Source organism: Brassica napus, chromosome C3, assembly GCF_020379485.1.
Source record: "Brassica napus cultivar Da-Ae chromosome C3, Da-Ae, whole genome shotgun sequence".
In the NCBI taxonomy this organism is placed as follows: Eukaryota; Viridiplantae; Streptophyta; class Magnoliopsida; order Brassicales; family Brassicaceae; genus Brassica; species Brassica napus.
In genome coordinates this window covers 63,900,589-63,927,257 of record NC_063446.1, presented here as the reverse complement: position 1 = coordinate 63,927,257, position 26,669 = coordinate 63,900,589, and the positions used below count along the sequence as shown (strand labels likewise).

The following is a 26,669-nucleotide window of genomic DNA, read 5'->3' as shown; positions in this document are numbered from 1 at the left end:
AGCCTCGATTATACTGATCTTTGCATAGTATAGACCAGTAGACATTACAGATATGGTTTCTAGGATCTTTCTGTTGCCTTTGGTGATCGAAATTATGTTAAGGAATTCATCATTTCCTTCTCCCCATGTTTCAAGATGGAAACCATTCAATCTTATGTCTTTGAAACTCAATAAGCTTCTTTTAGAGCTTAGGGAATACAAGGCATTTTTGATCTCTAGATGAGTGCCCTTAGGCATCAATACATATGCCTGGCCGTGACCTTCAATCAGGCCGGCTATACCTGCAATGGTGTGTACGTTTGCACTTTGCATTGTGAGATTTATGAAATATCTCTTGTCTCTAAGTATTGTATGACTTGTGCCACTATCCACCACGAGTATGCTCGTTTCATCATTCATTCTATAAGTAATAAGATTTCTAATCTCAGAGACTTTATAAAACTTTAAAGTTTTCTTATTATAATTTCAGAACACCAATCAATGAAAATAAAAACAAACACCAAAGCAATCATAAAGCAATAAGACAAGTCGTATCGAAATGTAATCCTTGAGACAATCAGAAGTCTCAAAATCCATTAGGTCGTCATTAGCAATGTCGGATTCTTTATCAGCCTCATAACCGGAATTATGAACCGTGTGAACCTCCGGGTTCTTGTTCTTAAGGTTTTCTTGGTAGAGCTCACATAAGTGCTTAGGGGTTCTACAGTTCTTGGCCCAATGGTTGCCCATTCCACATCTGTGACAAACGGATTTGGTCGAGTAAGACGGTTTGGATATGCCGCCTCGACCACGGCCATTGCTACCTCGGCCACGGCTATGATTGGAACCACGACCACGGTTATTGTGGTTTCCTTTCCGGCCGGTCGAGAAGTTGTCTCGGCTGTTCGAGTAATTGTCACGGCCACGCCCCTTGTAACCACCACGGTCATAGCCGTGTGATCTCTTATTGTTTTGGACGTAGTTGCACTCATTAGGGCCTTTCTTTTCAACTTCATTGGCCTCTGGTAATGGGGCTGTTCCAACAAGTCTAGCTTCACTGTTCTTCATCAGGAGCTCATTGTTTGCCTCGACCAGGAGCAGGCACGAGATCAGATCAGTATATGTGGCGAAGCCCTTCATTCTGTACTGCTGTTGCAGTATCACATTCGATGAATGGAATGTAGAGTAAATCTTCTCAAGTAACTCTTCTTCGGTTACTACTTCACCACAAAGTCTCAGCATTGAGACCGTCTTAAATAAGACTGAATTGTACTCATCCACCGACTTGTAATCCAAGAATCTAAGATTCTTCCAGTCGTTTCTAGCCTTTGGAAGTAACACCGTTTTCTGGTGATCATATCTATGCTATAAAGCATCCCAAAGTTCTAGTAGATTTTCCATCGTGATGTACTAATCTTTTAGACCTTCAATGAGGTGATGGCGTATAATACTTATAGCCCTGTACCGATTCTTATCGGTCTCATTGTTGCCCTTGATGATAGTATCACCAAGTCCTTTTGACCTTAGACTGATTTTTGTATCTAGCGCCCACTGCAAGTAGTTATCTCCGGAGAGATTAAGGGCTGCATAGTCTCTGTTTGAGATTTTCGACATCTGAATCACATCATCATTTAAAATTGAGTTTCACAATGTGATCATGCGGCCGCAAAATATATTAACAAGCTCGGCCACAAACATGTCTTACGCATTTATGAAAAACAATCAATCTAGAAACGACCATGGTGCGATCAATTCATCAAGCCACTCGGCCATGCAGTTATATCTAATGCAACCGGTTTCAAGATTGTATAAACTACATGCTGGTTGATTCTTATTTAAACAGTATGAATGCAATCCATATTCAGATTCATATGTATGCAAGAAATCCTTAATCAGTCCTAGGGTTTCTGATTTAAACACTAGTAGGATTCGGTTTTAAGATTAAGGTTTCAAGGCCTTTAAGTTTTAAACTCTAGATCAGATTATTTCAATCAATCTAACAATCCTAAACCTCAGATTTTATCAAATCAATCAACCAAACAAGAAAAAATAATATCGGTTTCAAGCTTTAGGTTTAGGGTTTTCGATTCCAAAATTAGGGTTTCTCAAATTCAGATCAGAAACAAATAATCAATCAAACATATTCTAATGGAATCGATTCTGGTTACTAGTTATGAGATTTGTAGATTTTAATTGTGTAATTTCTAGGGTTTCATCAAGAACAAAATTTCCATAATAATGGATTAGGGTTTTGTTCTATCTAGGTTCTTAGATCTCGGTATACCTTTGCTTTGTAGAGGTTTAGAACCGGACCACCAAAGAGAGAGAGATCAGGAATGGATGAAACTCCAAGCTGAGACAAACGGACGCTTGCTGTCTTCTATCGGGTCGCAAATGGGGGCGGACGCGGGTCTGTCTCAGATGCGAGGCGTCTCGGATGCGATCTGCGAGATGGACGGGTTTCGTCTGACCTGGGACGTGAGCTGAGGACGTTTAGGAGTTGAGAATGGATCGCCTGGGTTCAAGGATGAACGAAGAACGTGTCTAGGGTTTATGAGAGTCACCGGTTTTAGGCTTTTATGTTTCGATTTTGTCTCACGGTTTTTGGGAGTCTATCGTGCTGATAACGTGTTGTAAAGAATGGGGAAATCGTGTATATTATTTCTGAATAATAAGTTCCCTTTATATAGGGGTTACAAGGAAGAGATAAAAGGAAAGAGTACAAAACTTAATCCAACAAGAAATAGAAAAACTACTAAACATAAGAAAAGGAAAACATCCTAATACTAAGTCGTTCAAACAGTGGCCGACTCTCTCTCCCTTGGACACGGCCGCGGCTGGGCCTAGTCGTGGCTGACGGGCCTTCTCTTCTGGTCTTGGTTAATAGAAATCCACTCCATGATTTATAACATTTATATGGTATTCGGTAATATTATAAAATATTTTAATTCAACCTAGTATATATTAAATTAACAAGAAATAATTTATTATTGGGTTAATTAGGTGAATATACAAATTATAGCAAAAATTTGAAGAAGTGTGCATTTGTTTTATTAATTTGCAAACATGGACATTGAAGGTGGCGCATTGACATTTTTGTCCTCGACAGCAATCTGATACACCTACTAGCTTGACTTGGAACCGGCAAATTGTCAGGTTATAAATTGTCTTATTACTCAATTGATGAAAGGTTGAAAAGGACGTGAGCAAATTGAAAAAGAAAATAACTTAAGTATATATGTGTTATCTACTTCCCCACATATGAAACCGGTTACGTAAATAATAATTTAAAAAAGAATTGATCGACGAAACCAAGCCACCTCTTTCTCTTTCATGTCCTTGCTCGCCAATTCCATCGTGGATTTCTTCTTCCCCATCAACTGAAACCGGAGCCACCATGGTCGTCGTCTCGCGAGAGGACCACTTCCGCGAACCACCACAAACTCCGTCTTCCTTCTCGGCTCTGTGCCAGCTTCTCCGCCACGACAGGACCACTTCCGCATTCCTCTGCGACATCTTTGTCTTCCTCGTCGTGTTCTTCAAAATCCTCAGCCACAACAATCGCTCATAACCACCGTGACTCACATTTTTTCCGGCGTGGAAATACCAATCCTAGGGCTCCATTCTTCGTCATGTCTTTGCCCCTTCGAGGCCGGTTTCACCGGATTCAGGCTTTGCCGTCGGGATTGTAATGAAGAAGAGTTCCAATGGTGATTTCCCATACTTTGCAAAACAGGTCCCTGAACTTCTGGTTCTTTACAAAGAGATCCAGACTTTCAGTATGTGCAGAAATATCCTATTAATTCAGCCCCAGACATTTCAATCACACAATTTAGCCCAAGCAAATATTCTGAATTTACAGCGTCGGTCTCTGAACTTTTGATAACTTCGCTTCTGAACCCTATGTACAAAGTCAAGACAAGGAATATAACGGGATAAGTTACTTTGTAACCAGATATATTTATAAAATTCGATAAGTCTATAACGAGATATCCAGATATATGTAGTACAAACCGATCCTAAAAATATCACAACATTACATATATTTATAGTATGATTTTTAAACACTACACTAAATATAAACTAGTCCTACATACTAAATATAGGTAGAAAAGCGTAAAACAACCTCAAAATTAGAAATCACTATACCCTAAACCCTAACATCGATGAACCCAAATATCATAGGTTTTAACTATGTTAAGTAAGAACCGTAGTGGGTAAAACATTTAGAACTAAGTAAATAATGATAAATATACTTTGGAAAACTACTATATAATAGAACAAAAATACTAAACACTAAACTCACACGCCCTAACTCACTAAACCCAAATAGCATTTGTTTAAAGTTTATTTAGGTTTTTAAATAGTAAACCACACATTTAACATAACCGTGAGGCTATTTTTTATAATTGGAGGCTATGTGGCGTAAAATCCGTATAAAATTGACTTACGACTATGATAAAATTCAAAAAACAATCTTTTTGGATAATTATTACAACGCCCGTACACATAAAAATCAGAACCCTAACTATTAGAGGTCACAGCAGATAAATTTTAAGTTGTAGACCAAAAACCTTTAACCATGATATTAGTTAGAGAACACCGTCATCAAAATAGTATAAACTAGTCATAGATACAAAAACAACATCAAAATTAGTAATCACTATACTCTAAACCCCTAACATCCCTAAACCCAAATATCATAGGTTTAAACTATGATAAGTAGTTAAACAATTAAACATAAATTATAAATACCCCTTAACCATTGGGTTAAAGTTCATCAGATCTACTACAAAACAGTATACATTATTCATACATACTAAATATAAAAAGATAATTGTAAAACCAACATCGAAATTATTAATCACTATACCCTAAACCCTTACATCCCTAAACCCTCAGATACCTAAACCCAAATATCATAGGTGTTAAGTATGTAAACACTTAATCATAACATGATAAGTTACTTTGTAATCGGATATATTTATAAGATTCGATTATTCTCTAACGAGATATCCAGATATATGTAGTACAAACCGATACTAAAATATCACAACATTAAAATAAAATGTAATCTAGAGATGTTTACAGTATAATATAGCAATGATTTTCTTTTTTTTGTAAATTTTATATATTAATTGATTAATAGTATCAGATATACGGTGATGAATCTGATTAAATATATATATAATGGGTTTGTATTCATCTTGTAGATCTATATATTTATTCGTGTGACATATTACATTTTTAAATTAGTAGTATTCGAGAGATATATGTTAAATATCCAGGTATTTATTCTGCTATCCGGTTGTTTCGTCCATGAAGGCTACAATGCTCTGTCTTCATTGCCTTTCTTGATTTGGCTTCTTAGAGTCATGATCTTTATCGCCTTTCTTGGTTTGATTTCTTAGAGTCATGATTGGTTTGGTTTTGGTGCAAAAACTCTAAAACGAGCCTACTCCCTCAGATACGTCTGTCTATGGCTGCATTTATCGAGTTCGTCTGCTTGGGTTAAAGTTCATCAGATCTACTACAAAACAGTATACATTATTCATACATACTAAATATAAAAAGATAATTGTAAAACCAACATCGAAATTATTAATCACTATACCCTAAACCCTTACATCCCTTACATATAAAAAGATAATTGTAAAACCAACCATTTAAGATACGGGAAACTCGGTTCTGAGTAAACAAAAAGTTGGATGCTTTATATGAAAGGCAACAAAGATTTTTCTCTATAATAATGCAACGCACTTGTTCTTGTACATAATGATTAAAAAGGAAAAAGAATTCAAACTTTGATGAGCAGAACCAACCAAGAATTGAGAATCAAGAATCACTAAGGTGAAATTTTTATGCATTAGGAACACAGAGTTAGTAAAACAAAAATCATAAAAGCAATGAGATATATACTCGAGAGAGAGAGAATCAAACATCTCAGAAGAACCCAGAAAGAGAAACCAAACTAAATCTTTCAAAGCTCAGTGTTTGTTAAGTTCAACTCAAAATGGGTTCTTCTACTTCAAAAACCTCTTCTTCAGCTTCTTCTACTTCTCTCTTCTTCCTCGGAGATGAAGCTTGCCTCTGAGTCCCCATCTCCGGCGATCCACAAAGCGTTCTCTTTTCCGACGCCGTTGGTTCACAATCCTCCGGCTAGAAAAGGCAACACTCACCATCTCGTTTCCCTCACTTCCACTTCTTACGGGCTCTCTCCTCCTCAAATTCACCTCCGGCCAAGAGACGTCTCCTCGTATCTCAATCGCCGACAAGAACACGACAGATCCGGGCTCACGCGAGTGGATTCCACATAAACCTAAGAACTTGAGAATCTTACTCTCCTGAAAGACCATCACCAAACCTTAGTCAGCAAACGAACAAACAAACAAGAAGTACTTGTTTTCTCTCAGATACGCAGAACAAAGTTGAGACCTTTTTTAAAAAATATTAAATATGCAATATTGAATATGAAATAAAAATAATAATATTGGTTGGTGAACCTATATTATGTTTTTTTTTTAAAATTACTAGTTGCAAAAAAAAAGTTTTTTTTTTTAATATTTTAACGCCTTCAGCAAAACACTAAATCCTAAACCATAAATCCTAAACCCTAGGGCAAACCCTAAACCATTGGGTAAACCATAAATCCTAGGATAAATCCTATACCCTAAATAGAAACACTAAACACTAAATTTTAAAAACACTAAACCTTTAATCCTAACCCTTAATCCCTTCGACAAATCCTATTGGTTGGTGAACCTATATTATGTTTTATTTGTAAAAAAAATTTACTAGTTGCAAAAAAAAAATATTTAAAAAAAAATATTTTAACGCCTTCAGCAAAACACTAAACTCTAAACCATAAATTCTAAACCCTAGGGTAAACCTTAAACCCTTGGGTAAACCATAACCTCTTGGATAAATCATATACCCTAAATCAAAACACTAAACACTAAATTTTAAAAACACTAAATCCTTGATCCTAACCCTTAATCCCTTCAACAAATCCTAAACCCTAGAGATTATGGCTTATCCAAGGGTTTAGAGTTTAGTATTTAGAGTTTAGTGTTTAGAGACCAACGCTGTAAATTCAGAATATTCGCTTGGGCTAAATTGTAAGATTGAAATGTTTGGGGCTAAATTAATAGGATATTTCTGCACATGTTGATATTCTAGGTTTCTTCGTAAAGAAACAGAAGTTCAGGGACCTGTTTTGCAAAAGTCTGGGAAATCACCATTGGAACCTCCTCTTCACTTCGATCCCGACGGCAAATCCTGAATCCGGTGAAGACGGCTGCGACGGAGGAAGACATGACGAAGAATGGAGCCCTAGGATTGGTCTTTCCACGCCGGAAAAGCTTGAATCACGGTGGTTATGAGCGATTGCCGTGGCTGAGGATCTCGACGAGGAAGACAGAGATGTCGCAGAGGAATGCAGAAGTGGTCCTGTCGTGGGGGAGAAGCCGGCACAAAGCTGAGAACGAAGATGTAGTTTGTGGTGGTTCATGGAAGTGGTCCTGTCGTGAGATCACGGCCATGGTGGCTCCGGTTTCAGTTGATGGCGGAAGAAGAAAGCCGCGACGGAATTGGCAAGCAAGGACGTGGCAGAGAAGGAGGAGCGGTGACTTGGAATGTTGAGAAAGATTTGCAGAGCACGGCTAATTGAGGCTACAGTGGTTTTGTCGATCAATTCCGTTTTAAATTATTATTTAGGTAACCGGTTTCATATGTGAGGAGTCGAGAGGTACCGGTTGTGTCAGTACACCACCTACGTCTAAATATAGGGGCATACTCGTATTAATGAAAAATGCACAGTACTTTGTCCATTTACCTAATCAAATAAGTTTTCATAGCTATCTAACGCAATTTCCCTTTATTATTTATTTTATTATTATTAAAACTATAATATAATAATTTATTTTTAAATTATGATTATGTATTTTATCACGGGTTAGAACATAAAATAAAATTTACCATCTATTTATAATTTAAAATCAGGAAGATAAAATTCTAACTATATAATACTGAAAGTTACACTTATAATAAATTATTTTAATATACATTTTATATTTTTTGTGCATGTTGTAACTAAGAACATAAAAAGTTTACACCAGTTTAAAATTAATTATGGCTATATTATATTTTTATCAAATAGATTTTTTTCACAACTACATGACAATCTCAGGCTTTTAAAGCACGGATTAAAATCTAGTAAACAATTTAAGAAACTTAGATAAATATATCCAGAGACAAATACCAAGTCGCCGTAGCTAGTTTGACAAAATGATAAACCTCAAGGGCATAAACGTGACTTTTTAACCTTAGTATACTCCTTCACTCTTGTTGATCTCTCTTTGCTTTTGCTTCCTTCTCCTTTCGCCATCTGAATCAACAATACACCCACATTATACATACAAGGAGACTATATACTTTATAAGGCACCAACCAAACAGTGGGTCCATTTAGTTAAAGTTGAGGACTAAAGAGACTATTGTCCCTACCTCTCAACACTAAATACACTTGGTTTAGATAGATCATACCTCTGATACAAGTCAATCAAACGGAGACAACGAGACAATGTAAGAGCTGAAAATGTGTGGGAACGCTTTGCACAATATCAATCCACTCAACATTTCCCCAAACCTGACCTTCATTATCTGTTTCCAACTTGATTTCCGCACGCAAAATCTTCTTCATATTACTGGTATTACGTCTCCTATACCCTTCACATAAAAGTAAGAGCTTCCCACCACAACTAACTAGCTTAATATTTCTATTAGAGCCGCAATTCCTACAGCATATCTCTATTAATGAGCCTAACCCTTTCACACCTTTCCAGTCTACTCCATCCTTTGTCCACGCACAGAAGTGGTAATCATAATCTATACAATAACATACACTGTCCATCACACATGCTGGCTTCGGAATATAGAGGTGCTCGACGCCACCATCCATCAAACGTGTTGATTCCTCAATACTCTCCCTGCAGCTATCTTGTCTTGTATCATAAGCACACTTTTAGTATGAGTTCCAAAAGTAAATATTTCCTTTTATCTCTTTGATTGTGTAAGGCGTATATCTACGTATCTTACGTACACTACAAGAAAACATCAAGGATTCTGAGGGAAAAAATCATCGGAATTTCGTCGGAATATCGTTATTCCGACGAAATTCCGACGAAACACGTCGTCGGAAATAATTCCTCGGAATTTCTTTTTTCCTCTGAAATCCCTCGGAATTTTTCGACGGAATTCCGAGGAAATAAATTTCCGAGGAAATTCCGAGGATCCCTTGTTTGTCGGAAAAGTCCTCGGAATATACCGAGGTAGAACTTCGTCGGGATAATTCCTCGGAAGTTCATCGATCGATGCGTGTTTGGACATATATACATCGATCGATAGGAGTATACCGACAGAATTTTTCCTCGGTTTATTCCGAGGAACTGTTCCCTCTGTATATTCCGAGGGATCCGTTCCTCGGAATTTTCCGAGGAACTGTTCCCTCGGTATATTCCGAGGGATCCGTTCCTCGGAATTTTCCGAGGGACGTTCCTCGGAATTTTCCGAGGGAGTTGTCCCTCGGAAAATTCCGAGGGAAATGTCCCTCGCTATATTTTTTTAAAAAAACGGATCGATCGATGCGTTTTTGTTCAAAAACGCATCGATCGATCTAGTGAAAAATATAATTAATTTCCTCGGAATGTAAAAAATATTAATTTTTTTGAAAAAATAAAATTTCTGAAATTTAAATTCGAAAATATGAAATTAAAAGTAAAATTGAAATCATATTAATTAATATTCAAAGTTTCACAAATAAAAATAAAACATTCCGAGATTGGGGAAAAAAAAAACTACGGGTCTGGCACGTCCGGGAACACCTCGTTCGGGTACATCCTCTGCATCATCTCCATCATTTGCTGGTTCAGCCTCCTCTGTGTCTCATAGCCCGCCTGTTGAGCCGCCATCTGGGTCTCCAACAAAGATATTCGATCATCTTTGTCCTTCAACTGAGCCGTAAGTACTTCTGGATCAACAAAGGGCGGTGGTGCAGAAGAAGGAGGAACCGACCGGGTGCGACGACCCAAACCGAACAAACGTCCCTTCTTCTTTGGAACCGACTGAATAGAAAAAAGCCAAATTTAGAAATTTAAACCAAGAAATAAATGAATTGAACTTTAAAAAAAAAAAAACTTACGGATTCAACGATTTCGTTGATTCGAAACCGGGACAAGTTGGTCGAAGCCGTCATCCTCGGTTTGAAGCTGAGACACTTCGTCTACCACCTGAGTTTGGACCAGGTCGACCACGTCCCTCACAAGACCGTCATCAATCTGGCTGGTCTTCTTGTTGGTATACGCCCTCCTCATTAGGGCGAGATCATCGACCGGCTCGCCATCATTTTCTTCCGCCTTGAAAAAAAACATAAAATTAAAGAAACATTAGAAATTAGAAGAAATGCACAATAAATTTAAATTCTGAAACTCAAATAATTGAAGAAAAAGCGGTTGAACTTACCATGCGATCTCCGAGAGTGGCAATAGATTGAGCACCCAAGTTATGCTTGTAGATGCCCTTCCCTTTACGGTCGCTCCTGCGGTTGGTGGAGTTGGTGGAAGAAGTTTCTTTCGTCTCCTCCTTATCCCAATGCGCACACAACTCCTTCCAGACCGTGTCGTTCATCGACTTTGGGACCTTTTAATTAAAAAAAAAGAAAAAGTTTAATAAATTAAAAAATAGTTTAATAAATTAAAAAATAGTTTAATAAATTAAAAAATTGTTTAATAAATTAAATCGAACCTTATTGATTTCCCACTTCTTCTTCCACTCGTGGATCTGCTTCCCATAGTTGTCCATTACTTTATGGACGAAGTGGTGATAGATAAAGAGCGTCTCATCGGAATTCCAGTTGAACTCTTGCTGAAAAAAAAACACAATTAGTAGAAAATTTATATTAAAGATTAAAAATATAAGTAAAAAATTAGAATACTTACCGCAAACTGACGAAACCACAGAACCTGCTTGTCGGTTGGGAAGTGAGTGAAAGTCGGATGTCCACTGTCGAGGGCCGAGTACATCATACGGTTGATCCATGCGCTGATCCCGTTCCCGGATCGGTTGAACCTTATTAAAAGAACAAACGGTTAATAATGAATCCAAATTTAAAGAAAAAAAAATGTTTAAATTACCATGTTTGACCCCGTCCATGTGGATACGGAAGATGGTCACGACCGGGCTGTTGAACCAACTCCGCAACCCTCATCACTCCCGGAGGACCCGGAGGAACAGGAGCGGATGCAGCAGCGGGAGCGAGAGGAGCATGAGCGGGTGCAGCAGAGGGAGATGTATGGTTCGAGCTGTGGGGCGAAGGGGAATCCTGAAAATGGCTGGAATCCCGAGACTGGCTCCCCGTACCACCACGACCACGACGCTGTCGAGGCCGGGTCTGATCATCATGAGACCTGTAAATTAAAAAAATATATTTAATAAATAAAGAAATATATAAATTAATTTTTTTTATTAAAAAAAATCCCAAATAATTTAACCACAGAAAAAGATTTATATATATTAAATTTTTTAATAAATATATAAAATAGTTCTAATAAACAAAAAATAGTTTTAATAAATAAAAATTGTTTAATAATTACAAAAAATAGTTTTAATAACATATATATATGAAAAATATTTTTAAATCCCAAATAATAGTATTTAATCACAAAAAAAGTTTTATAGATATTTAAAATGTTTTCTAAAATCCAAAAAATCGAATTTATATAGAAATTTTTTTTTGTAAAATCCAAAAAATTGAATTTATATAGAAAAATCATTTTGTAAAATACAAAAATCGATTTTATATACAAAAATCGATTTTATAAATACAAAAACTAAAACAATTATAAAAAAATTCTAAATCAATTCAACAAAACAAATTATTCAACCAAATCACAATTCTAAACCTATTATACAACCAAATCACAATCCTAACCAATCACCCTAACAAAAATCTATCAAAACTACACAAAAACCTAACAAATAGAACCTAAGAGAGTGGGATAGGGTCCTTACATGATTTGTGTAAGAGAAGAGGGAGATCGCCGGAGATATCGTCGGATTTCAGGGAGAAATCGCCAGAGAGAAAGAGAGGAGTCGCGCAGAGGAAGAAGAGAGAAATGGGGAAGAAGAAGGGGCTCGTGGTTATAAAACCTAGGGTCCGACGGACATTATCCGTTGGAATTCCGTCGGAATTCTAATTTCAATTTTCGCGAAATATTTGCCCGGTAAAATGAAAATATTCCGAGGAAATTCCGACAGATAGTAAAATATCCGTCGGAATTTCCTCGGAATATTCCGAGGAAATACCGAGGAACTAGTGTTTGGGGTTTCAAAACATCAATTTTTTTTGCCGTATTTCATTTCTTATACAATTGTAATGCATACCATTGAGGATTCTTTGTATACATGAGCATAAACCATGAAATAACAAATTTCAAAACTAATTGAAAGTATTCCCTTTACCGTTCATTAAAAGGTATAAGTGTTTCTCTTATGTTGCGAGATTTCGTTCATACAATCGGAAAAGTGTTAATTATACGGTAAGGAACAAATTTTTGACTTCATAATGAACGTAAGACACTTAATAAGGGTTATATAGGTGTTATTCAAACGGCAAAACGTTGTTTTCGGTTTAAAAACCCTATTTCCTCGGAATTTCCTCGGATTATTCCGAGGGAACTCCGAGGAAACCCTCTTCTTCCTCGAACTTTCCTCGGAATATTCCGAGGAAATTCCGACGAACTAGTGTTTGGGGTTTCAAAACGTAATTTTTTTAAAAAAAACGCATCGATCGATGCGTTTTTGAACAAAAACAAATCGATCGATTACTAAGATGGCCCGGGCCGTAAGATTGTGATCGATCGATGAGAGTATCCCATCGATCTATCGACAATCTGAATTGTTCCTCGGAATTTCCTCGGAAAATCTTGTATGTTTTTTTAAAAATGCATCGATCGATGCGTTATAGAACAAAAACGCATCGATCGATTACTAGGATGGACCGGGCCGTAAGATTGTGATCGATCGATGAGAGTAACCCATCGATCTATCGACAATCTGAATTGTTCCTCGGAATTTCCTCGGAAAATCTTGTATGTTTTTTTAAAAATGCATCGATCGATGCGTTATAGAACAAAAACGCATCGATCGATTACTAGGATGGACCGGGCCGTAAGATTGTGATCGATCGATGAGAGTATCCCATCGATCTATCGACAATCTGAATTGTTCCTCGGAATTTCCTCGGAAAATCTTGTATGTTTTTTTTAAAAATGCATCGATCGATGCGTTATAGAACAAAAACGCATCGATCGATTACCAAGATGGACCGGGCCGTAAGCTTGTGATCGATCGATGAGAGTATCCCATCGATCTATCGACAATCTGAATTGTTCCTCGGCATTTCCTCGGAAAATCTTGTATGTTTTTTTAAAAATGCATCGATCGATGCGTTATAGAACAAAAACGCATCGATCGATTACCAAGATGGCCCGGGCCGTAAGAATGTGATCGATCGATGCGTTATAGAAACAAAACGCATCGATCGATGCGTGTTCGGAAAACAGAATTATAAGGCAAAACCCGACCTTTTTTGGATCTAAACCTTAGAACTCTCATCCCCTCCGATTTCCCCTATAATTCGCCCTCCCCTTTCTCTCTCTATAATCATCCGATTTGAACAATTTTGGGCTCTATTCCACTTGATTTTTCGAGCTCTACCTGATTCCTACACTCGTCTTCACCCTAAGACAGGTATACTCCGCGAATCTCCACATTCTGAAATCGTGTTCTTGAGCAATTTTTTGGGTTTTGTGAATTTCTTATTTCCGTGTTGATTCCTTGATCAAATATGCATGAAACAGATGTTTAAACATGGAATAGAACACAATTGTCTGTGATCAACGAGTTTGGAACATGATTTGAGATGATTTAGGGATAGAGAATTTTTTTCAATTTCGTTTTTTTTTATCACAACTCGATTTCGCTTTTCATTTTCATGTTGCTTTGAGTTCTTAATTGATTATAACCATGTTGAGAGAAATGATTCTATTTTGTAGAGAATGAAGCACTGGACAGATCGAACAACATTGCTTGGAACTACCTGGATGTCATTTCTCTAGTAAGTAAGGAGTTCATAGCTGGTCCCCACTCGAGGATCGATCGGGATGGTCCTTACGTCTACGTATTCCAGGACCGAGCGAAGAAAACACTCTACTGCCACCTGCCTCAGATCGGCCTGACTGCTCTACTTTCAGAGGCTGCAGTTGAGTTCCTACCCCCTGCTACCGCACTAGTAGACAAGCCATCCTTCTTCACGCCAAAATATCAGACCAAAGGCAAGGGCGTGGTTGATGAAGAAGGACAAGATGAGGCTACACAAGCCATTCCAGATGATTCACAACCCCATCAGCTACTCCCATCAGACTCCAGCCAGTACAAGCTGCAAGAGCTTCCACCGAACGCCACTTCGCGCCAGCAACAACATTGGAGAGATCAGAGCATAAAGACAAACAACGACATGCTACACAAGATCTGGGCTGCCATTTCACGTATCAGGCCGTGTCGTTGCCAAAAGGATGATGTAGTTCATCGGGACAACTCTCCATCCAGCTCTGGTTCGGGTTCGAGTGGTACACACAGGGTAAGAAAGAGGTCCAAGAGACCCAACGATGCAGGAACATCTGGAGCAGGAGACGAGGAGTAGGAGCTATCACCGGCTATTTTATTTTCTTTTCTATTCTAACGTTTTATGGTCTTATTTTCTGTTAATTTTGAACTGAGTTTTTTTTTAGGTTTCTTAATTATGAGTTCGTATTTCTTTTACATGGTTTCTTTGTTTTATTTGGTTGTGTTTTGTGTAGCTTTTAATTCGTATTCAGCTTTGCCTTGCTAGATAAACCAAATAACTATTATCCGAGGAAAGAGGTTATATCAAGTGTTCCTCGGAATTTCCTCGGTATTTCTTAAAAAAAAAATAATAATAAGTTCAATGGTAGTCTGTTTCCGAGTCATCATCACCAGATGAATCTGAATCTGGATCTTGGTGAAACTCTCCAATTACTGGTTCATCCTCTACGTGAACGACGGCTTCCTCTCCAAAGTCGGTTAAATCGACTACAAGGCCAACTCCAGCTAAATCTTCTGCTGCACTACAGTTGCCGGATGTGCTTGGTTGTAGTGGGTCTTCCAGCTCAGAACTTCCCTGAACTCGGCCTCTCGGGTTGAGTCTTGTAACAGTAACCCATGGATCATCTCTGTTCCTTACCCGGGGGTACTTGATATAACAAACCTGTAACATTTAGAAAAATTATAAATTAATACACATGATGATGAATCATTCTGAATAATTAACATTTAATTACCTGATCGGCCTGGGAAGCAAGAATGAAAGGATCATAATATTGCAGCTTTCGCCTCGAATTTACTGATGTAACACCAAATGCATCTGTTCTCACACCTCGATCTGGGGTGTTGTCGTGCCAATCACAATAGAAAACAGTACAGCGCAATCCAACCATGCCCAAATACTTGATTTCCAAAATCTCATGTATGTGTCCGTAGTATACATCATCTCCTGATGCAGAACAAACGCCAGCATCATAAGTCGTACTCGAACGTCTCCTCTTCTGAGTTGTGAATGCATATCCTCGAGTACAAAATCTCGGATATGACTTCACAACAAAGTTTGGTCCAACGACCATCTCACGTATCCAATCGTCAAATGTTTCACCTCTGGCCAAACCAGCAGACACCTATTAATAGCACATATATATATATTATATCAATAAATGTGAATTAGTATAAATATGTGATAAAATATATTTTAATTTGTTTAAAGCACTCACATAAGTAAACATCCATCCAGTAAATTCTCTCTGCTTCATTTCTTCTAGTTCGTCCTCTGTGGCGTATCTATACTCGAACCGCTTTTCTGCCATGAAAATCCTGTATATGATGACAATAATGTAATTAATTAAGATTTAAATTTCAACTTGTTAAAATAAAATTTGTAAGCTCATTTATTTACCTCTCATATTGAAGAACGTCTTCGCAGTTGGTGAGCAAATATGTTTGCAAATGACTGCGCTCCTGCTCAGTAAGTCGACGGTCCTTTGGTTTTCCGCTAAGTCGTCCAACGTCTGTGAAAATGTCTGGAACCGTAACATGATATGTTGCCCGTTCGCCTCTATCATCATGCCGAGCAGGTCTTCTGTTTTTGGTCTGAACTTCTGCTGGAAAGTAGTACTCGGCAAAGTTTGAAGTTTCTTCATTGATCATCTGTGCGACTATAGAACCTTCCACCCTACTTAAATTTTTCACCATCTTCTTCAAATGGAACATATACCGCTCATACAGATACATCCATCTATACTGCACAGGACCACCAAGTTCCAATTCTCTTGCCAGGTGAATAACAAGATGCTCCATAACATCAAAAAATGAGGGAGGAAATATCTTCTCAAGGTTGCACTGAATCACGGCTATGTTAGTCTTCAAATTTTCAATACCTTCAAGAGTCACTGATCTCGTGCATAAATCGCGGAAGAAACCACTTATCCCTGCAATTGCTTCATGAACATTTCGTGGTAATATTTCCTTGAAGGCGAACGGAAGGAGGCGCTGCATCATTACATGGCAATCGTGGCTTTTCAAGCCAGTAAACTTTCCTTCCTTTCTGTCGATACAGTTACGCAAATTTGATGCGTAACCGTCTGGAAATTCCACATCGTTTGAAATCCAATCAAAGAACGCATCTTTTCCCGCTGCATCAAGTCGGTATATGGGAAAAGGAGCCCTACCATTCTCATCAACATGAAGTTCTGAACGAGCACATATATCGACTAAATCCAGTCTTGACTTCAAATTATCCTTTGTTTTACCTTGAACATTAAGGATCGTGTTCATGAGATTGTCAAAAAAGTTCTTCTCAATATGCATGACATCTAAATTATGCCTTAGCAGATGATCCTCCCAGTATGGCAGATCCCAGAAAATATTTTTTTGTGCCAGTTATGTAGTTCTCCAACAGCATCTACCGGAAAACGCTCATGTCCACCGACTTCTGGCGTCCTTTCTGCACCAAAATCTCTTAGTTGTATCTTCAAATCTTTCCCACAAATTTCCGGAGGTGGACTGTCAAACACCCTCTTGTTCTTCGTAAACAAATTCCTACTCCTACGATATGGATGATCAGGTGGTAGGAATCTCCTGTGACAGTCAAACCAACACGTTTTCCTTCCGTGCTTTAGTTGGAAAGCATCAGTGTTATCTTGACAATATGGACATGATAGCCTTCCATGCGTTGTCCATCCAGACAACATACCATATGCTGGAAAATCACTTATTGTCCACATTAGTACTGCCCGCATTTGAAAGTTTTCTTTACACGAAACATCGTATGTTTCAGCACCTTGAGCCCATAGTTGTTGCAACTCATATATTAGTGGCTGAAGAAACACATCAAGTGATCTCTTAGGATGCTCTGGTCCGGGAACGAGAATCGAGAGAAACAAAAACTCTCGTCGCAAGCACAAGTTTGGGGGGAGGTTGTATGGTGTAAGAATGACGGGCCATAGAGAATACTGTCTTCCACTCTTGCCAAACGGACTGAAACCATCAGTACATAATCCAAGGTAGACATTTCTTCTCTCATACGCAAAGTCGGGATACTTTGATTGGAAATGCTTCCACGCTTTTGCATCTGAAGGATGTCTGATCTCACCATCTGTTGAGTGCTCCGCATGCCATCTCATTGGTTGCGCTGTGCGTTCAGACAGATACAACCTCTGCAACCTTTCCGTCAAAGGTAAATACCACATCCTTTTATATGGCACTGGAACTCTTCCACTTGTATCTTTATAACGAGGCTTTCCACAAAATTTGCATGTAACCCGCTGTTCATCCACCCTCCAATAAATCATGCAGTTGTCGCTGCATACATCTATTACCTGATACGATAAACCAAGACCAGCTACGAGTTTCTGAACCTCGTAGTATGAACCAGGAGCTACATTATCCTCGGGTAGAATACCTTTTACAAAATCAGCAATCGCATCCACACAGTCTTCAGCCAAATTATAATCTGTTTTAATGCCCATCAATCTTGTAGCAGATGATAAAGCTGAATGACCATCTCTGCAACCTTCGTACAATGGTTGCTTTCCAGCATCCAACATATCATAAAATCTCCTAGCTTCTGCATTGGGTAAATCTTCCCCTCTAAAATGATCATTTACCATCTGCTCAGTACCTACACCATAATCTACATCCGTTCTAATTGGTTCTTCTAATCTAACCGCTGGCTGAGGTTCACTAGTACTACCATGTTCATAATCAGTTTCCCCATGATGATACCAAATTTTGTAACTTCGTGTAAACCCATGAGTCCAAACATCCCACTCTTTAATAACCTTTCTATTTTTACAATTAGAGCAAGGACATCTTAACATACCTGTTTTTGCTTCCGGTTGTCGGTGAACTAACCCCATGAATTCAGTTATACCTCGTTGGTATTCTTCCGTAAGCAATCTCGTGTTCGGATCCAAATGAGGTCGATCGATCCAAGAACGAAAATAATTTGAAGAAGACATATTTTTTATGAATCAAATTCGTGTGTAAATAGAGTAAGAGGGAGGATGAAGATATGAAGTGAATGAAGAGGAAGAGGAGTGCTTGTATTTATAGTTTAAATCCTGCCGACATACCGAGGAAATTCCGACGGAATTCCGACGGACAAAACTAGTTCGTCGGAATTTCCTCGGAATTTTGTAAAATCCCCCAACGGCTCTCCAACGGCTATAATATTTCCTCGGAATTCATCGGTTTTTTTCCGAGGAACACAGTTTTCCTCGGAATTTCCTCGGAATATTCCGACGGACTGTAGTTTCCTCGGAATTCCGTCGGTATATTCCGAGGAAATTCCGAGGAAACCCAATTTTGTGTTTCCTCGGAATTTCCTCGGAAATTCCTCGGTATATTCCGAGGATTTCATTTTCCGTCGGAATGTCCGTCAGAATATCGCTGTTTTCTTGTAGTGGTATCTCAGTGCCGGGATCGGAGAGAGGTCCCCAAGTTTGTGTCATTATGTCGAACACCTCGGCCCATGGTTCATCATCATCTCCGCATCCTCCCATCACATATATTTTTCCATCGTAGAAACATGCGAGAGCATACTTCAGGGCTACAATCATGCTAGGTGCATCATGCCAAACGTGAGTACGACAATCAAGGATTCGTACCGTTGCTGACGGACAGGTCGGTTCGGACCAAAACACACTACTTGACACAGCTGACTGTTCTGTCTTGATCGGTCCGCCGATGACATAAATCTCAGAACCAACAACTAAGGCGGACTGTGATACGGAAGGAAAATCAGACGGCGGAATTGGAGCCAACAATTTTTCGAGTGTCTTCTTCTTTTTCTTCTTGAGGGTTGGATTAGGGTTAATCCAGAGGGTAGACCATTGTGGACATTGGAGGGTTTCATCGAAGAGACACTGCTCGGAAGAGAGGAGTGACCGGAAGCTTTTTGAAATGATTGAGAGTCTCGGGTAGGATGCTCTCGAGATCCGGGCTAAGCAGTTCACGGCGATTTCGTCTGGAAGTAAAGAAAACGATGGTGGTGGAGAAGCATGTGTAGTCGGCTTCTTCTTCCTTGTGGAGGCTCATATGGCTGCGATGACTTCCTCTGTGGGTGAAAACTAGATTAAATAAGAAAAAGCTTATTTGGTAAATAAAATTACACACATAGTCATTTGCGATTTACTAATAGCAGCCCCACCCTTCTTTTATTCTGCCAATTTGTTCTCTAATTTTTATTTCGATCACAGAAGCCCCTAACGTTGGAGCTAAAAACAAGTTATATTTGAAGTTTGAACAGACATGGTTTCAACTACGGAGAGTTCAAACTGTAACATATTAAACCGAAATTTCTGTTTTGTTTATTTGCAAAACGTAGAATTCAACATCACTTACAATGTTAATTAAAACGTACCTCCTCGAAAAGTTCTTTGTTCTTTGCAAATCAACATCTATAGACACCGTTATTGATCCCATTGTAAACCCATTCGTTAGTTTCATTGATTTTAGCTTGGAGATGAGAAGATCATGACTATGATTCAATTCAGTGTTGAACATCCGGATTATGCCTGCGCTCTCGTTGTTCACAACAGTCTTAAGCTTCTTACCACATAGAACCTTTTGTAAAAAAAAATACAACTCACACCATCTAGTTCCGACTTAAGACGACTTGAAAACACAAACAAACAAACATTTAGAAAGCAAAAACACTTCGGATTAGGATATGTTTTGTTGTACTTGTACCCTACATGATCCATTCAAATATTTTTACATCACCAATTGGATACGGATTCAAGTTTTGGTTCTTTCGGATTTCAAGTTCAACATCACTTACTATATGCTTATTGGTGTATGGTTTTAACTTTCTCAAACACACAGCATGACTCCAAATGTAAAAAAAAAAAAAACAAAATTGATCTTGAATAATACAATTTCACGAAATTTTGCGTTGATTTATGAGGCAAAGAAGAGTTGATATTTGGTCGGCAAAGGATGATCCTAAAAGGGTTAATCAAACGGATGGTTTCCATAGGAACCATGCTTGCTTGAAACGTTCAGTGTAGCTACACTTTATTAAGTTTCTCATATGGTGTGGACGACGGCATCTTCATCCGCCTGCATCTGACCTTTCAACATGACAATTTTTTTCTATTTTATGTTTTTTTTTTCTGTTTCAGTGAAACTAGGAGCTGAAATCAAATACATCGGCGAACTTTCTAAGCCTGAGACAATCTGATATGCGTTACACTCCTAGCATTAACATAATGTGGAGTAACCAATATCATTACTACAATACCGTTAAGTCAAAGGCTTAGATAAATATATCGAAAGATAAAACAAAGTTGCCGAGGTAGTTTGACAAAATGATAAAATTTCATGTTCATAAACTTGACTTTTAACCCCTAATTCTTCTCCTTAACTCTTGTTACTCTCAATTTGCTTCTGATCAACAATACATTCACATTATATATATAAGGGGACAATATACTTTCTTAACTTCAACTGTGGCAAATGGTATAAAATCAGCGTTAACGTAACAAAATGTACAAACCATTAATTAATTAATTAATGGGTCCATTTTGTTAATGTTGATGACTAAAAAGCAACTATTGTCTCTACTCAATACACTTAATTTAGTTTGATCATACCTTTGATACAAGTCAATCAAAGGGAGACAACAAGACAATGCAAGAGCTCACACTGTGTGGGGACGCTTTGCACAACATCAATCCACTCAACATTACCCCAAACCTCACCTTCATCATCAGTTTTCAACCTGATTTCCGCGCACCAAATCTTCTTCCTATTACTGGGATTATGTTTCATATACCCTTCCCACAAAAGTAAGAGTTTCCCACCACAACTAACTAACTTAGTTGTATTACTACTACAGCCACCATTCCTTTTGTACATATCTCTTAATGAGTCTAACCCAAAATCACAACTCCCCATTCTCCTCCATCCTTTGTCCACCGGAAGTAGTATGGAGCATGACTTATAAAATACCATACACCATCAATCACACATGCTTACTTCGGAAAAGAGTTGTACTGTACACCACCATCTGTCAAACGTGATGACGCATGTGACTCCGAAATACTCTCCCAATTATCGTGGCTTGTGTCATAAGCATACGTTCGGATTGAATTCCAAAAGTAAGTCTTCCCTTTTATCTCTTTGATTCTGCAAACACTATAGCTACGGGTACCTATATTACGTATGCCAGTACCCTGATCCGAGAGAGGTACCCAAGTTTGGGTATTTGTGTCGAACACCTCAGCCCATGGCTCTTCCAGTACTCCACACCCTCCCATGACATATATTTTTCCGTTGTATAAACATGTGAGAGCATGGTTACGGGCTAAGATCATGCTAGGTGTGTCACGCCATGTATGAGTACGACAATCAAGTATTTGTACGGCTGATGAGGGACATGAAGAGTCGGTCTTGATTGGTCCGCCGATAACATAAATCTCTGAACCAACAACTAGGGTGGATTCTGATACTGAAGGAAAATCAGAAGACGGAATTAGAGCCAATGATAAGTTTCCACTGGTTTTCTTATTCTTCTTCTTCTTCTTCTTGATCGTGGAGACGGTTAGGGTTCGATTAGGTTTAATCCAGAGGTTAAACCATTGGGGAGATTTGTCATGGGAGAGACAGACGTAGAGACACTGCTCGGTGCTTCCAACGTGAGTTCGAGCTAAGTAGAGCTCCTTGGAAATGAGGAGTGAGCGGAAGCTTTTTGAAATAATTGAGAGTCTCGGGTAGTATGCTCTCGATATCCTGGCTAAGCAGTTCACGGCGATTTCGTCTGAAAGTAAAGAGAATGATAGAAATGAAGGTGGTTGTGACGTCTTCCTCGTCTTCTCCGGTGGTTCTACTTGACGGTTCATGGCTGCGATGACTTTCTGTGCGGATGAAAACTCTTTGGCGTGTAAAATTTTTCACATAAAGTTCTTTTGCTATTTACTAATAGCAACCCCTCCCTTCTTTTGTTTTGCCAATTTGTTTTCTAGATTTTATTTCGATCACAGAAGCCCATAACTTTCTCACATCGTGTTGGCTGAATCGTTTCTCTGACAATACTCATCCGCTAATGTGTTGAATATATATTCAGCTAGAGAGAATTGTGTGTTTGTGTTCTGGGACTTCTGTCTTGACAAATCCATGCTCTTTAAATAAATAAAAGGGAAAATTAAAAAAATGAGACACTTTGAACTTGGATTTGTCACGATAAGACTTTTAAAAGATGTTTTAGGAAAATAGGATTTACTAAGCATGCAAATACTATACTACCCTTAATGTACCAATTAAGTTAGATTATAATTATAAATTCTAATTTTTGTAAAATATTTTAAATGTTAAAAAATTAAAAAGTAATAAAAAAACAAAAAATTAAAATAGACAAAAAGGAGTCGCACATCCCGCACCCCTAATTTTTTTTTTCTCATCGTCTTCTCCGCCGTAGAGTTGTGGCTCTTCCATGGCGATTTAGGGTTAAACTGAGATAAACATTATTCTTCGTCAGTGTTTCATTTGCTCGTAGTCTCTACGCTCGTCTTCGTCATCCTCCTCTTCGATCTCACCGAAGATACAACGAAATCGAAGTGTTCTTCCTCTTCGTCGGACGGATCAAATCGAATTACGAAGTGTTCTTCTCTCAATTTCATCAAAATCTCACATTTCTTCACACAAGGTATTCAATTACATATATTGATTCTCATCTAAAACAAAATCGAAGTGTTCTTCCACTTAACCTAGAATTTTTTTAAAAACGATTTGTCATGTTTCTTAAAGCAAATTTGTTTCACGGGTTGTTAAACATCTTATACATCACGATTAAATCCCTTAAGTCTTTAACATGTTGAACTAACCAATTTTCATGGTTTGTAGATATGTTTAAGGAGTTACCAAAGAGGATTTTTAAGGAGGGCGAGGAGCCCCAAGTGACTCAGATCAACAATAACTGCAGGATCGACTACATATTATCTGAAAGTTCAAAGCGTGGCTGCCAAAGGAATTGGATGTTGTGCAGAAAGATCCGGTTTTTTCTCAGATTTTTAAGCTGCATGAGAGTGGTCTTGGGTACTCCGCGAGAGTGATACACAGCTTCTTGCGTAGGGAGTTGGTGACTTACAAACTGCACGAGCTCTGGTTTGTCTTTTCGAGGAGACCACTCCAATTTTCATTACAAGAATTCCACGCAGTAACCGGGTTTGAGTGCAATACTCGTATCTCAGTTAAGGAGTTCGAAGAGTGGAAATATGATGGTGGTTTCTGGAGAAATGTGTTGAGGAGAAAAGATAGAACAATTACACTCTTCAACCTGTGAACTAAGGACAAGGAAGCTGTTAAGAAGTGGAGGAATGCAGATCGCATACGCCTTATCTACTTGGCCATCAATCTTTGTGTGGTATTAGCTAGAGATGAGAAGGTTAATATCCCCCTCAAATACATCACGGTGGTCATGGATCTTGAGAGAGTTCGAAAGCATCCTTGGGGAGTTGCTGCTTATGACCTTCTCTGCAATTCAGTAGCCAAAAATCGTGACAAATTGAAGGATAAGACTACTAGTTATGTGTTGGATGGATTCTCCTACGTGTTGCAAATTTGGGCAATGGAAGCGGTACCGAAGATTGGGAAGCTTTGTGGAAAAAAACTGGACAAGGGTTTAAGAACGGTCCTAGATGCATAAACTGGATGGGAGCTGCAAAGGTGTCATATGAGGAGATCATTCGGTTGGAAGAAATTATTACACCCGAGGTAATTATCTTTATTTAAGATGACTACATCCTGTTTGAAATGAGTTTTTAGGATCTAACTTTCTTTACCTTTCTTGTGTAGGATGACATCTATGCATACATCTCATGAACAGGAAATTATGATGTAGTCCAAGATCAGGCTTTTCGCAGAGCTGATGAAGTGGAGGATGATAGAATCCAGGTTCTGATGGAGTTGATAAAGAATAAGCATGATTGGAGTGAGCATATTTGGGAAATTGAAGAAACTGCAGTGGTTTATTTATCTCTTGATGATGAATCAGCTGTGAATGATGAAGGAAGCGTGAATTTTGAAGCAGCCGAGAGTGATGAAGACTTTCAGACTCCAAAAGGATCAAAGAACGTAGGCGCTAGATCAAAGAAGGGTAAGAAGAGGCTTCTGGATCGTGGTATGGAAAAAAGGAGGCATAAGGTTCTTTCAAGTGGACCAAAGCAAGCGCCTTTTAATGAAGACATGAAGGCTTTTGTGACACAGTTGTTTGAGCACAATTTCTCTGGAATGGAGCAGAGACTACAGAAACAGATGGCTGAGACATTTGACCAAATGCGGACAGAGCTTAAAGATTTACGTAAGGAACCAAGCGTTGAAGTTGAGCTTGGAGAGCCTTCACCGACCAAGCCATCGACGAGCCAAACACCGTTGAGGAGGTCCACACGCGGGGTAAAGAAACACTAGTCTTCACCACTCTCTTAAATGTTATTTTGTCTTGTTTATTAGATGATTTGCGTGTCTGTTTGCTGCATACAACAAGTTTTTACCAAACAAAAAATCCTATCAATTGCCTGATTTTCTTCTAGGGTACGGCAGAGGAGAGCTTCCATCTCATGGGCGGACTGATCTAGTTTGGGGTGTTGATGTTGATCGTCTCTACTTTCCTATGTTTGTAAATGGTAATCATTCACTCCTCTACACGTCCTAGTTTACATTTATTCATTTACAAAATTTAGCAATGTCTAACGCAGGTAATCACTGGATTGGTGTCTGTGTCAACATCATTGAAAGAAAAGTGGATGTCTTTGATTGCAGTCGGGGAAAGAACAGACAATACGTTGAGAAGTTTGCTGCTATGATTCCTAGGATAGTGAAGGCCGTTGGACCACCTAAAAGACAGAAGCAGCTACTCCTCTCATCATATTCTATCGTGGATGTGCCTATGAAACTGAGATTGAACAAAACTTGTTGCGATTGCGGTGCATACGCGCTGAAGCACTTGGGATGCTCGCTGCTTGGTCTCAACCTCAGTTTAGTGGATGATGAAATCATCATGGGTTGCAGACAGAAAATTGGAGTGAAGTTATGGGAGGCTGCACACGACCCCATCTTCGCTGAGGTTATGACACGATATGTGCCTTCACCATGGGAGAGATCTGAGGTCTTTGACCTCGAGGATGACTGATTAACTGTCTAATTAGTGGTTTGGTTTTTTTTAGAATTATGAAACAACTGTAGATTTGGTTTTCTATGATTATTAAACAACTCTAACTTTGGGGTTTTCTCTTAATTATGAAACAACTCTTGCTTTCGGTTTGATTTTCTACAAAGAATATTGTGCTACAAGATCATATAATCTGAGGACCCAAACACATTGAAAATACAACAATAATTCATAATCAAACCCTAAACAAACCCTAAACCCATAATTCATAATCAAACCCTAAAACCTAAACAAACCCTAAATCCATAATTCATAATCAAACCCTAAACCCTAAACAAACCATAAACCCATAACAGTAGACATATCCTAAACAAACCATAATTATAACCAAAGTACAAATTAAACCATAGCCCCAAACACAAATGACATCTATTTATTCACTATTTATATACATTGGTACTAGCTATGTACGTCCGTCCACTATGTTTGCAAGATGGTTTAACACTAACTTTTGAGGGGTCAAAGACACCGTTCTTGTAGTTTCTAGTCAATAAATTTAGTGTTTTTTCTGATTTGTCTTAGCTAGAGTACACGTTATGGGAGTATGAAACGACGTAGTTTTGGTAATTTTTTTTTACCTATTCCCTTTCCTTCCTCATTCTTCCTCGACATAGATAATTACAGCGGCGAAAATTTGGAGATCAACTCACTCATGTCTTCAGTAAATTCTTCATCCACTTCAAGAGATCGACTCGCCAAACAACGCGGAATTCCCACAAGATGCAATTGCGGTGAGGAAGTGTCTCGTTTTACTTCAACAACAGTTAAAAATTCGGGAAGATTATTTCATTGTTGTCCTATGGGATCTGAGAAGGTTAGTCTTATAATCATATAACTGT

The 26,669-nt window shown here is 38.4% G+C and overlaps 1 protein-coding gene and 2 pseudogenes across 1 annotated transcript; 1 reads left to right on the top strand and 2 right to left on the bottom strand.

Moving 5' to 3' along the window:
- Positions 1-8,484: 8,484 nt before the first annotated feature.
- On the bottom strand, positions 8,485-20,062 carry LOC125583244 (annotated as a pseudogene).
- A 513-nt stretch (positions 20,063-20,575) lies between these two features.
- On the bottom strand, positions 20,576-24,084 carry LOC125583847 (annotated as a pseudogene).
- LOC125583243 lies at positions 24,082-25,070 on the top strand. Its single transcript, XM_048749879.1, has 2 exons — positions 24,082-24,283; positions 24,490-25,070. Exons 1-2 carry the CDS (start codon positions 24,082-24,084, stop codon positions 25,068-25,070), a joined length of 783 nt encoding a protein of 260 aa, XP_048605836.1.
- Positions 25,071-26,669: the final 1,599 nt, after the last annotated feature.